The 14,538-nt window shown below is 37.9% G+C and overlaps 2 protein-coding genes across 2 annotated transcripts; both read right to left on the reverse strand.

Annotated features, from left to right (window-relative positions):
• Positions 1 to 1,333: 1,333 nt before the first annotated feature.
• Positions 1,334 to 2,275, reverse strand: LOC118839851 (olfactory receptor 10G4-like). Its single transcript, XM_036747361.1, has one exon. It carries the CDS (start codon positions 2,273 to 2,275, stop codon positions 1,334 to 1,336), a length of 942 nt encoding a protein of 313 aa, XP_036603256.1.
• Positions 2,276 to 7,522: 5,247 nt separating this feature from the next.
• On the reverse strand, positions 7,523 to 8,464 carry LOC118839809 (olfactory receptor 10G4-like). The gene has a single exon (XM_036747325.1). The coding sequence runs from the start codon at positions 8,462 to 8,464 to the stop codon at positions 7,523 to 7,525; it is 942 nt and encodes a 313-aa protein (XP_036603220.1).
• Between the last annotated feature and the right edge of the window lie 6,074 nt (positions 8,465 to 14,538).

Below are 14,538 nucleotides of genomic sequence, written 5' to 3' on the forward strand. Positions count from 1 at the left end.
GACCAAAGTACAAGGGAAAGATCAGAGATGAATTTACATGTTTCTAAGTCAGCTGCATAAGAACAGAAAATTGAATTCACCAGGATAGAGGAGATCACAGAGGAAATTGTAAAGAGAGGAGATAAGAGAAGAAATATCAAGATAATACACTGAGAGATACACAAACTTAGTAGGTTGGAGAAGGATAAGAAAACAGTGGAGGAACATCATGAAAGTGAAGTCAGATAGTAAGAAATCCAGGTGAAAGTATATTACTCAATTCAAGGGAGGAGAGAGGAGTTAAGAGGAGGGGAAGGTTAATAGTATCACATGCTATAGAAAGACCAAGGAAGATAAGGACTGAGACAAAATCTTTGAATTAACAGCTATTAAAACATTGGTGGACTTTCATAGAGCAGTTTCAATAGAATGGCAGGGTTGGAAGTTAAATTGCAAGGGAAAGAGAAGTGAGTGAGTGATGTAGTGGAGGGAATAAATTAAAATGACCCTAAGAGTTTATCAGTAAATGGAGGAGGGATACAGAACAGCCAATGTGAGTGGGTAGTAGAATTAAGGAAAAGGTTGAGGATATGAGAATGCTAAGCATGTTTGTAATCAGAGAGAAAGGAGCCAATATATAAATAAAAAAGGAAGATAAAAAGAGAGAAATGGAAAAATTAAGAGGATAAACTCCTGAAGATGAAATAGAAGGAAAAAGTGGCAGTTTATCACTGTCAAGGAAAAGGGTCATTTTATCATTTAAGACTAAAGAAGGAAAAAATAGTTAAGAAGTAGAGGGTCTTTTCAATGTAAAGAGAGACTGAGTGAGATGAAACAGCTGATGAAGAATAGCTCTAATCTTTTTAGTTAAAAAAAGAAGTTAAAGTATTGAAAGAAGGGTGGTTGGTGGTTTGGATTGTGGACATGAAGAGAAAAGTTTGAAACATCTTCTATAGGGATTATTACAGGGAATACATAAGTGATGAATGAAAAGATATCTATGTAGCGATGAGGTCTCAGTTGGACATTAATTTATAGTGGATCCAATGTATGTGGTTTTGTGACTTCCTCCATCAGTACTTTTAGGACATTGGCAGCCTATGTACTATCAGTGGACATTCTGCCTCTTTGGAAAAAGGAAGTAAAAGAGGAAAAAATCCATTTTAGAAAAAGTCCACAAGAGGTCTTTGGATTCCTAGACATATGACTTTGCTTTTGTTTCACAAACTAAATATCTTTGACAGTTTATCTTTGTAATTTGTAAACAATATGTAAAAATGCAAGGCTCAAATTGATAGATGGATTTAATCATGAATGAAAAAAATATAGGCATGCTCCCCCCCCCCCCCATAATCTATTTTCTTTGAGCAAACACTCCTCTGTTCTGTAGCTTGAGCAGAGCTGTCTTTACGTCTTTGTTCCTCAGTGTATATACCAGGGGATTCAGCACAGGTGTGAGCACAGTGTAGAAAACAGCCACAATTCCATCCACAGCATCTTTGGAGCCTGGTCTCAGATAAATAAAGACACATGGCCCAAAGAAACAGAGGACCACAATGCAGTGGGAAGCACAGGTCTGGAAGGCTTTTTGTCTGCCCTCTGCTGTGCGGATTTTTAGGATGGCATGGACAATGGACATATAAGAAAGGAAAATCAGGAGAAAACAACCAGAGGCCACCACCCCAATGTTGACAAAGATCACCATCTCATTGGCTGAGGTATTTGCACAGGCTAATTTGAGAATGGGGGGCGCATCACAGAAATAATGTTGGATCTGGTTGGGGCCACAGTAGGGCAGGCGGAAGGTCAGGATAGTTTGGATAGCAGAGTGCACTGAACCACTGAGCCATGTGCTTCCAGTTAAAAGAGCACAAGTTTTCCCACTCATCATAGTGGCATAGTGCAAGGGATGAGTGATAGCTAAGTAGCGGTCATAGGACATGACTGTGTAGAGGAAACATTCTGTGCTCCCCAGAACATGGAAGAAATAGAGCTGGGCCATGCAACTGTGAAATGAGATGGCCCCACCATCTGGGGAGAGGAGACCCATCAGTATCTTGGGGACAGTGACAGTGGAGAACCACATATCAATAAAGGAGAGGTTGGCCAGGAAAGAGTACATGGGAGTGCGGAGGTGGCAGTCCACCTTGATTACCATCAAGATGAGGAGGTTCCCCAGCAGAGTTAGTACATAGATCACTAAGAAAATTACAAATAGAACAATATCTAGTTCTGGTGCATGGGGAATCCCCATGAGGGTGAATGTAGTCACAAAGCTCTGATTCTCCTTTTCCATTCAGGCAGTAGAACTCTTTCTTAAAGGAAAAGAGAGAAACTATATTCACAAAGAATTCACATCACATATAACAAAATATTTGAACTTCATTGAAGACAAAGTTTACAAACTGCCTGCACAGGAAGGTTATCAGTGTTGGATGAAGGATGTTGGCTCCTTCACAGCCACATATATATATATGTGTGTGTGTGTATGTGTGTGTGTGTATAATATATATATGTATATATATATATTTACAGTTGGATAAGGAAAGAAAGATGAATTTTATCTTTTTATCATTCTTGATAGACTAAGAACTCAAAGATACTAGCGACAAATAATGTGTTTTCTACTGGGCAGGGTGGGGTGGACCATACACTTCCAAGAGCCACAAAATCAGAGGTGACTTCTAGTTGTCCCACACTTAGCAGTGAAATGTCTTTCATCCATCACTGCAGTAAACTCTCACATCCTTACCTCTCTATAATCGTCATCCTAGTCGCCAGGGGAATATTTGTCAGTCATATAATATTGTGGCTTCCAAAACTGCCTCACAAGCATTACAAGCAATCTAGCATGTCTTGAATGTACAATCAATCCAGCCCAATCAGGATCAAATTAGAGACACACATAATGTCAGATTTGGAAGGGCCACCTGAGGCCATCCAGCACCATTCCCTCACTTTACAGAGGGAACACTTAAAGTCAGAGAAGTGGTCTTCTTTCTCAAGCTCCCATTGGAAATTAATAGTAGAGCAGGGACCAGAAACCAGAACTCTCAGCCCAGGCAGTCCTATGCTCTTTCTGTCTAGCAACAATCATGGTTGACTACTAAAAATCAATGCTCACTTTGTCAGTTCAGCTGTTGTGTCCTAAATTACCCTGCCTGAGAAGAGAGAAATAGACCTGAGGAACATATAACAGCCCTATTTTTGCAGAGAGGGCACTCAGATGTCCAGGAAAAATATGGTTACTTAAATAGCCGAGGAGAACGGTCTGTATATGGATCTCAGGTATGAAGTTGTATTCTGAACTGCTAAACAGAGAAAACTGAAAATGGATCATCAATATGAGAATTTTAAACCAGCCTCACTTTGTTGCTAGGATTTCTGTTACTAGCACAGTATGAATAATAAATGGAGGCTTCTCCTAGGAAAGTGAGTTAAGCTTCATTGCTGGAGAATAATAACAGTCCTTCATATTGCCAAAGTGCTTTACAGTTTACAAAGCACTTTCACAGTCCTTCATTTCACTTGATCTTTACAATTATCACAGCAGGCAGCACTGGTATTGTAATCATTTTATAAACAAGGAAACTGAATCTCAGAAAAGTTAAAGATAGAGCTAATAAGTTGGAGCATCCAGGATGTGGAACCATACCTTCTGACTATAAGTTCAGTGCTCTATCAACTATACTTTGCCAGAAGAATAGGCAAATCAGGAAAAGCAGGAGAAAAGACTAACCTAGTTGCATAGATGAACTTTCCAGAAGGAACAAATATATTCCATCTGGAATGCTTGTTTTCTAATCCTGTAGGAACCAATCTCATTTCTGACTTTCCTTAAGAAATCATAGAGGATCCCAACAAACACAGCCCAGAGTAGTCTGATAACTGGGATTAAGGAGGAATTTCCTACAACTTAAGACTTATTATGTGTGTGTATGTGTGTGTGTGTGTGTATGCTCATGTGTACACATGTGTATGTTTATGTGTTTGGAAATTGCTATCTTATCTGTGTAGAATACAAGGTCTTCAAGTAGAAATTGAAGTTCTATTAAAGCTGCGACTATTGTTCATTTTTGTGAATGTAAAAATGTCCTTAGTGCCTAGGAAAGTGCCATGCATTTAGTTGGTATGTATTAAATATTTCATCAATTAACTCAATGTGATTTGGTCCCCTATGAATAATGAGCTATTGGCCCAAGGACATCAAGATAACTAATAATAAAAAATAAATTCTGTATATCTTAATGCAAAAAAGGAAGGAATGCTTAGAAAGCAGAACATCTAATAAGTGCTGGGAACTCACCTCTTTCTGATGTGAATTGTCTAGAATTTTGTAGATCTTCACTACTCATCTACCTGGAAGAAATACTAGACCATGTGGTATTGTTCAAAGAGAACACACACACATTTTTCTAGTGAAGGAAAGGGGGTCACTCATTGTTAAAGCAAGATTAAACAAGAAGAGGAAGGAGAGGATATGGGCCTGGAGAGAAAGAATAAGGACTTAAATTAGTGTACAGGTCCTGGGGGAAGGGATTGCACTCTGCATCCCAGAGCTCCCAGCTCAACAGGAAAACAAAAGGAAAAACAACTGAAAATTTGTTTTCAAATGAGAATATGGGTCTATTCTTCATATAACTTCTATATACTTCCATATGCACATGCTGTTTTATGTTAGAACCTCATGAGGAGCAACCATTATCTCTTAATCTCTGAAACCTGGAGCTCTAGAAGCATTTTCTGAAATTGATTTTAAAATATTTCTTGAATGAATTGAAATGTAGCAAATGTCATCCTCATCCCTGAGGGCATTCTTTATTCCCTCTTGTGGTTGTAAGTATTTTTCCTGATTCCTACTTAATTTTCTGAAGGTTATTTGTAACTCATTCACCAGTGATTACAATTTAACTCAATGGTTCTCACCTGAGGATGGGAAGTAGGCTATAGAATTATTGCTAGGTGTGAGTTCATAAATAAGGAAACACTTTTTGTGTGAACAGAATAAATGTTTTATACACATGTACATCACTATTTTTAAATTTAACAAATTATGTTATTAATGAAATAGAAATTCATTTAAAAGTTTGTCTGAATTCTTTTTATTATTATTAATTTTCTTAATCAATTTACACTGATAGGACAACTAAAATGAAACAGGCTTCACTTTCTTTAACATTTTATACTCATAGATTTAGAGCAGAAAGGGATCTTTGAGGTTATCTGGTCCAACATTCTTAATTTACAGATTGAGAAACTGAGGCTCAGAGAGGTGATTTAATGTGCCTATGGTCACACAGCTAATGTCTAAAGCAGGATTCCAACCCAGTGTTTGACAAATTGCAGTTTCTTGACTGAGGTTCTCTTCCTACAACTAATAAATAAAGTTATCACCTGTTCAAAAATGATTAACCTGTAGTGTAGCAAGATGGGTGAGAGAACTGTTATAAACTGTCATATTCTTGCCTTTCTTTTTTTATTCTGTTATCCATTAATAATTTTTCACTCTGTCTTAGAGTTATCAATTCAAACAGCATCCCTTTTGCCCACAATTGCAATTTCCTACATTGTGTTCTTTGTTTTGCCTAATAGAGTGGTTTACAATGAGTCTTGCTGTGTTTATCCAAAGTAACCCAATCAAGGAAGGAAAACTCTGGGGTCTTTACAGAAGTCCTGCCATAACCTTCTTGGGATCATTTCCCCAATCCTTCCACTGATTCTAAATATTCACCTGAAGCCAAGTCAATAATAATACTGACACTAAACAGTAGTTTTAATACCTCATCTCACTTAATCCTTATAACAACCCTATGAAATATGCAGTACCAATAATATGAACCCCATTTTACAGGTGATGAAACTGAACCTCAAAAAGGTTAAACAATTTAGGCAATTTCACAAGTTTAGTAAGTGTCAGAGCCAAGATTTCAAGCCAGTTTTTTTTTCTGAATATACCATGCTACATTCCAACCATCTAGAAATGAAAGGTGAATGGCATGTTGAGCTAAGGAATCAATAAGCACTCCACTTCTGCTAGGTAGCTATGTTGTGCATAAGGGAAAACAATCCGAAATAAGATCAGAAAGGTAGGTTGGAATCTAATTGTGAAGTGCCCTAAATATCAGGGTTAGGAGTTGACCTTTTATCCAAAAGCAACTTTGACATACTGAAAATTTTTGAGGAGAAGAGTGACAAGTCAGTCCTAAGGCTTAAAAATATTATATTGGCAGCAGAATGAAAGATGAATTGGAACAAGAAAGACACAGGAGATGGAGAGACAGATTAGGAGGACATTATAATAATAAAGAGAAAGTGATAAGATCTTGAAATGGAGTGGTGGTCATGGCAGTAGAAAAGAGGGAGAAGATATGAGAAATGTTCTAAAAGATAATCAACAAAACTTGGCAACTTATGTGACAAGGGAAGGAAGAAACAGGAATCAAAGACAATGCCAACGTGTTTAGTCAGGGTAACTAAAAGTAGAGTGATAAAAACAACTAAAACAGAAAAGTTGAAAGCAGAAATAGTTTTAGAAGGGAAGATGAATTTTGTTTTGTGCAAACTGAATTTGGGTTGAGGGAGAGACAACCAAATGAAAAACATCCATCAGGCAAATGTAAATCCAGGACCAAAGTACAAGGGAATGATTAGAGATGAATTTACTTGTTTGTAAGTCAGCTGCATAAGAACAGAAAATTGAATTCACTAGGATAGAGGAGATCACAGAAGAAACTGTAAAGAGGAGATAAGAGAAGAAACATTAGGATAATACACTTGGAGATGCCCAAACTTAGAAGGTTAGGGAAGGATAAGAAAACAGTGGAGGATACCATGAAAGTGAAGTCAGGTAGTACTAAGTCTGGGGGAAAGCATATTACTCAATCCAAAGAAGGAGAGAGGAGAAAGAGGAGGAAAGGGTTAACAGTATCATAAACTACAGGAGGACCAAGGAAGATAAAGAGTAAGAAAAAATCATTGAAGTTAACAGTTATCAAAACATTAGTGGACTTTCATAAACCAATTTCAATAGAGTGGCAGGGTTGGAAGTTAAATTGCAAGGGAAAGAGAAGGGAGTGAATGACGTGGTGATTCAAGACTGTAAAGGGAAGCCAGAGAAAGAGGGAATAAGGGGAATAGGGATAGATCAAGAGTTAGTAGGCTATGGGAATGATGAAGGGCTGATTCATAAGGAATGAAGTGGTAGGAGAAGTAGAAAGACAGGAGATTGTGAACAAATACATTTAGAATACAGAAATATGTCTGCTGGCTGCTAAGTGAGTACTTTCAGGATATTGGCAGCCTATGTACTATCAGTGGACATTCTTACTCTTAAAAAAAGTAAAAGAGGAAAACATCCATTTTAGAAAAAGTCCATAAGAGGCCATTGGATTTTTAGAAATATGCCTTTGCTTTCAATTCACAAACTAAAGATCTTTAACAATTACCTTTGTAATTTATACAGTATTTAAAAATACAAGGCTCAAACTGATGGATAGATTTAATCATGAATGAAAAAAATAGGCATGCTTTTTCCCCCCATTGTCTATTTTCTCTGAGCAAGTATTCCTCTGTTCTGTAGCTTGAGCAGAGCTGTCTTCACCTCTTTGTTCCTCAGTGTATATACCAGGGGATTCAGCACAGGTGTGAGCACAGTGTAGAAAACAGTCACAATTCTATCCACAGCATCTTTGGAGCCTGGTCTCAGATAAATAAAGACACATGGCCCAAAGAAACAGAGGACCACAATGCAGTGGGAAGCACAGGTCTGGAAGGCTTTTTGTCTGCCCTCTGCTGTGCGGATTTTTAGGATGGCATGGACAATGGACATATAAGAAAGGAAAATCAGGAGAAAACAACCAGAGGCCACCACCCCAATGTTGACAAAGATCACCATCTCATTGGCTGAGGTATCTGCACAGGCTAATTTGAGAATGGGGGGTGCATCACAGAAATAATGTTGGATCTGGTTGGGGCCACAGTAGGGCAGGCGGAAGGTCAGGGCAGTCTGGGCTGTTGAATGGATAGCACCACTGAGCCATGTACCTCCAGTTAAAAGAGCACAAGTTTTCCCACTCATCATAGTGGCATAGTGCAAGGGATGAGTGATAGCTAAGTAGCGGTCATAGGACATGACTGTGTAGAGGAAACATTCTGTGCTCCCCAGACTGTGGAAGAAATAGAGCTGGGCCACACAACTGTGAAATGAGATGGCCCCACCATCTGGGGAGAGGAGACCCATCAGTATTTTGGGGACAGTGACAGTGGAGAACCACATGTCAATAAAGGAGAGGTTGGCCAGAAAATAGTACATGGGAGTGTGGAGGTGGGAGTTGACCTTGATCACCATCAAGATGAGGAGGTTCCCCAGCAGAGTTAGTACATAGATCACTAAGAAAATTACAAATAGAACAATATCTAGTTCTGGTGCATGGGGAATCCCCATGAGGATGAAAGTAGTCACAAAGCTCTGATTCTCCTTTTCCATTCAGGCAGTGGAACCCTTTCTTAAACGAAAAGAAAGAAATTATATTGACAAATAATTCACATCATATATTTGAACTTCATGAATGGCAGAGTTAACAAAGTACCCACACAGAAAGGTTATCAGTATTGGAAGAAGAATGATGGCACCTTCACAGATATATGTATATATATACACATACATATATATATATATATATATATATATATATATATATATATATATATATATATACTTACAGTTGGATAAGGAAAGCAAAATAAATCTTATCTTTTTGTCATTCTTGATAGACTAAGAACTGAAAGACACTAGGGCCACATAAAGTATCTTTTCTACTGGGCAGGGTGGGGGTAAACCACACACTTCCAAGAGACAAAAAATCTGAGGCAACTTCTAGTTGACTTCTTCAATGTCCAACACTTAGCAGTGAAATGTCTTTCTTCTATGACTGCAATAAACTCTTACCTCTTTCCCTCTATACTTGTCATCCAGGTTGCCAGGGGAATGTTTTTTAGCCATATAATAGTGTGGCTTCCAAAACTGCCTCATAAGCAACATGACAAATCTAGCGTGTCTTGAATGTAGAATCAATCCAGCCCAATCAGGATCAAATTAGAGACACACATAATGTCACATTTGGAAGGGCCACCTGTGGGCACCCAGCACGATTCCCTCACTTTACAGAGGGAAAACTTAAAGTCAGAGAAGTGATCTTCTTTCTCAAGCTCCCATTGGAAATTAATAGTAGAGCTGGTAACAGAAACAGATTGGTTGACTACTAAATCAATGCTCATTTTGTCAGTTCAGCATTTGTTTCCTAAATTACCCTGCCTGAGAAGAGAGAAATAGACCTGAGGAACATATAACAGCCCTATTTTTGCAGAGAGGGCACTCAGATGTCCAGGAAAAATATGGTTACTTAAATAGCCGAGGAGAACGGTCTGTATATGGATCTCAGGTATGAAGTTGTATTCTGAACTGCTAAACAGAGAAAACTGAAAATGGATCATCAATATGAGAATTTTAAACCAGCCTCACTTTGTTGCTAGGATTTCTGTTACTAGCACAGTATGAATAATAAATGGAGGCTTCTCCTAGGAAAGTGAGTTAAGCTTCATTGCTGGAGAATAATAACAGTCCTTCATATTGCCAAAGTGCTTTACAGTTTACAAAGCACTTTCACAGTCCTTCATTTCACTTGATCTTTACAATTATCACAGCAGGCAGCACTGGTATTGTAATCATTTTATAAACAAGGAAACTGAATCTCAGAAAAGTTAAAGATAGAGCTAATAAGTTGGAGCATCCAGGATGTGGAACCATACCTTCTGACTATAAGTTCAGTGCTCTATCAACTATACTTTGCCAGAAGAATAGGCAAATCAGGAAAAGCAGGAGAAAAGACTAACCTAGTTGCATAGATGAACTTTCCAGAAGGAACAAATATATTCCATCTGGAATGCTTGTTTTCTAATCCTGTAGGAACCAATCTCATTTCTGACTTTCCTTAAGAAATCATAGAGGATCCCAACAAACACAGCCCAGAGTAGTCTGATAACTGGGATTAAGGAGGAATTTCCTACAACTTAAGACTTATTATGTGTGTGTATGTGTGTGTGTGTGTGTGTGTGTATGTTCATGTGTACACATGTGTATGTTTATGTGTTTGGAAATTGCTATCTTATCTGTGTAGAATACAAGGTCCTCAAGTAGAAATGGAAGCTCTATTAAACCTGGGACTATTCATTTTTGAGAACATGAAAATGTCCCTAGTGCCTAAGAAAGTGCCATGCATTTAGTAGGTATGTAACAAATATTTCTTCAATTAATTGAATGTTATGAACATTGGGCTATCAGCCCAAGGCCATCAAGATAACTAATAATAAAAAATAAATTCTGTATATCTTAATGCAAAAAGGGAAGGAATGGTTATAAACCAGAACATCTTACAAGTGTTGAGAACTCACCTCTCTCTGATGTGAATAGTCTAGAATTTTCTAGATTCTTCACTACTCATCTGCCTGGAAGAAATACTAGATCATGTGGCATTATTCTAAGAGAAAACACACATTTCCAGTGCAGGAGAAAGGGTCACTCATTGTTAAAGCAAGATTAAACAAAGAGAGGAAATGGGCCTGGAGAGAAAGAATAAGAACTTAAATTGGTGTACAGGCCCTTGGGGAAGGGATTGTACTCTGGATCCCAGGGCTCCCTGCTCAACAGGAAAACAAAAGGCAAAACAACTGAGAATTTGTTTTCAAATGTGGATATGGGTCTGTTCTTCATATAACATCTTATATGTTGTTTTATATTAGAACCTCACAAGAAGGAGCAACCATTATCTCTTAAACTCTGAAATCTGGAGGCCTAGAGGCATTGAAGGAAATTTTTTTTCCTGAAATTGATTTTAAAGTATTTCTTGAATGAAATGAAAAGTAGCAAATATCATCCCCATCCCCAAGGGAATTCTCTATTCCTTCTTGTGGTTCTAAGTGATTTTCCTGATTCCTACTTAATTTTCTTAAGGTTATTTGTAACTCATTCACCAGTGATTACAATTTAACTCAATGGTTCTCACCTGAGGATGGGGAGCAGGGTATACCATAATTGCTAGGTGTGAGTTCATAAATAAGGAAACACTTTTTGTGCGAGCAGAATAAATGTTTTATACACATGTACATCACTATTTTCAAATTTAACAAATTATGTTATTAATGAAATGGAATTTCATTTAAAGGTGTATCTGAATTCTTTTTATTATTATTAATTTTCTCAGTCAATTTACACTGATAGGACAATGAATATGAAAAGGGTTTCACTTTAAAAACATTATACAATCATAGATTTAGTGCAGAAAGTGATCTTTGAGGTTATCTGGTCCAACTTACTTATTTTACAGATTGGGAAACTGAGTCTCAGAGAGGTGGTTTAATGTGCGTATGGTCACACAGCTAATGTATGAAGCAGGATTCAAACCCCAGTGTTTATGACTCCCAGTTACTTATGCGTTAGTTTTTAAGAGAGCCAGTTTGGAATAGGCTATATACAGCTGGTTTTATTCCTATCCGGAATGTATTCCTTCACTCTCCATTTTAATCCTGAGAGGGCTATAACTAGATGACTTGCAATTTGATTCAATTCAATTCAAAACATTTATTAAGCTCTTATTATGTGATAGACACTGTGGTAAGTGCTAAAGTGTACTCCTAGCTCTAAGGCCAGCTCTCAGTCTAAGCCTTGTAGTGTCTTTTCTTTGTAATCAGATAGGCCATATAGAGGGAGTTATAATGGATCTCAGAGACTAGATAAATAAAACCTCATTATTTAATAAGTGAGGCCCAGAGAGGTTAAACGACTGTTCAATGTCATGCAGCAAATAGGAAGGCTGGAATTCAAAGCCAGCTCACCAATGCTAAATCCAGTATTCTTTCCTCTACTTTTACCTTATTCCTTTGAGTTAAGGCACTTAGGACATAAAGTACAGAGAAGTTAAACTGAACTTTGTGTCAAAAGGCTTAGATCTGAATCCTGATTTTTCCATTTAATTGCTAGATGTTGTGTAGATGTCCCATGTCCCTAAGGAAACCTTGTTTCCTAGGATGTGCTACTAGATGCCTGAAATCTTGACAAATTGTTTGGTCAATAATTATTAGATGGCATAAGCTCAATGATGGGTACATCTTTCACAATTTCTTTTGATCCTTTTCATTGGGTGGATTCCTGAAATCCTTCATCCAAAAAACCCTGCAATCTCAGGCCCAGAGCAGATCTAGAAATTATGGTAGGTAGCAGCTGAGAGCCTTCGTAGCACACAAGTCAAGGAAGGTTTACTTTGACAAGATAAGAAGCAGGAGAGTCTGGACCATCTCTTCTCTCCGTCCAAACTCCATCCTGCTTCTCCTTGAAAGGAGAAGCATGGTGGAGCAGAATATTGGAGGGCTAATATCAGGGTCCTTGGTAGGTAGAGAAGTGTGCCCTATGACACAAAATGTTTTGTTTTGCACCGCTGACTCTTTTGAGCCAACCTTGTCTGAGCATGGTCAGCCTGGTCTGCCTCCTCCCCACCCAAAATTTTATTAGTTCCATCCGGTTTCTTCCCTTCCCCCACCCTGGGTACTTTCTCATGAGGAAAACAAAACAAAAACAAAAAAACCTATGTCAGTGGATGTGTTGAAGCTGGGGCTTCATATCCACTTGCTAGATATATTGTCAAAAACATTTCTATTTCAGGTTGAGCTAGATGACTTCCAAAGTCTCTTCCTTCTCTATCATTCCACAATTCAGTGATTTACCTTCCTAGGAAAAGGAAATCCACTGTTCAGTCAAGTTGTATTTGTGGTAGTGGTGGGAAATAGCTCTCACTTAATCTCATTGGTACTGGTAGTATGTTTATATGAATAGAATAAATACAACCACAATCTAATCATTCCCAAGGTAGAAAATTGGTACTAGAAAGGTCAGTTGCTAATTTCCACAATATTAGTTCACTTACAAAGGTTTTAGGGGCTTTTTGTCTCCCTTGTCTAACTCTATTAAATATTAGGGAAACGTATTAAAATGTGGTCTTGGAATGCGAGAATAGAGTTTCTTTTCTTGCCTATGCTCCTTATACAAGCTAATCTAGTGTCTGTTGTTCAGGTGTTTTAGTCATGTCCAACTCTTCGGGACCCCCTTGGGCTTTTCTTGGCAAGGATAATGAAGTGGTTTGCCATTTCCTTCTCAAGCTCATTTTATAGATGAACTGAGAGGCAAACAGTGTTAAGTGACTTGCCCAGGGTCACACATCTAGTAAGTGGCTGAAGCCAGATTTGAACTCATGAATATAAGTCTTTTTGACACCAGGCCTGGCACTTTATCCACTGTGTCACCTGACTGCCCAAATCTAGTGTCATAAGAAGATGCAAAAGATTGTGCTTTATTTTGCTCTAGAGTGCAGGATCCAAAGGTCAAATGATTGTGTGAAAGCTAGGCACAGGAAGAGAAGACAAAGCTCAAGAAGAGATGACTTAGGTGGGGATAGGAGGTGAGGGAAATGAGTCCTTTAAGTATTTGAAGGACTGTTATGTGGGAGAGAGATTAGATCTGTTTGTCTTCAGAAGCAGAAACAGGGGCAACCTCTTGGAAAGAGGAAAATTTAAGCTTGATGTCAGGAGAAAACTTTCCAACAATTAGAGCTGTCAGAAAGTAGAATGGGATGCTTAGGTTGGTGGTGGGTTTGCCTTCCTTAGAGGTCTTCCAACAAAAGTTGGATGTCCGTTCTGCACATGAATAATTTCATTAATCTTCTAATTGGGCAGTCTTCCTCAAGTCTTTCCCCATTTCAACCCATCCTACACTAAATTACCAAAGTGATTTTTCTTTTTTGTTCTTTTTAAAATTAAGCTTTTGTCTTTTTTTATATTACCATTTTCTCTTCTAGTAACCTTCTCCCTCCCACAAAGCTATCCCATATAACAAATAGTATTATTTAAAGACAAAAAAGAGTATAAGAAAAAAAATCAGCCAAATTGATTAACACATCCAAATAGTCTGAAAATAAGTGCAACGTGAAACATTTGTGGATCTCCTACCTTTGCAAAGGGTTGAAGAGGGAGTGTATTCTTCTATCTCCTCTCTCCAGCGATGATTGTTCTAGATAATTTTCATTTCAACATGCTCTTTACTTTTGTGTGTGTGTGTGTGTGTGTGTGTGTGTGTGTGTGTGTGTGTGTGTGTGGTTTCTCTCTTTTATTTTTCTTTTTCATTGTTGTAGCCATAGGGCGTATTGTTTTCTTGGCTTTGATTGCTTCGCTCTGTATTAGTTTATGTAGAATTGCCCATGCTTCTATGTATTCACCACATTCATCATATTAATAATTTCTTACAGCACAGTAATATTTCATTCCTTTCATGTTTAGCTATTCCTCAACTAATGGACATTTGTTCCTGTGATCTACTTTTTTTCCCCCAATTCTTTGCTATAACAAAAACTGCTATTCTAAGTATTTTGGTATATATTAAGACTTTCTTTTAATCAATGGCTTCCCTAGAGTATTAGCCAAATTATAGAAGAAGCTCTAGGTCAAAGGTATGATCAT

The sequence above is a fragment of the Trichosurus vulpecula genome, chromosome 2 (assembly GCF_011100635.1).
Source record: "Trichosurus vulpecula isolate mTriVul1 chromosome 2, mTriVul1.pri, whole genome shotgun sequence".
Classification (NCBI taxonomy): domain Eukaryota; kingdom Metazoa; phylum Chordata; class Mammalia; order Diprotodontia; family Phalangeridae; genus Trichosurus; species Trichosurus vulpecula.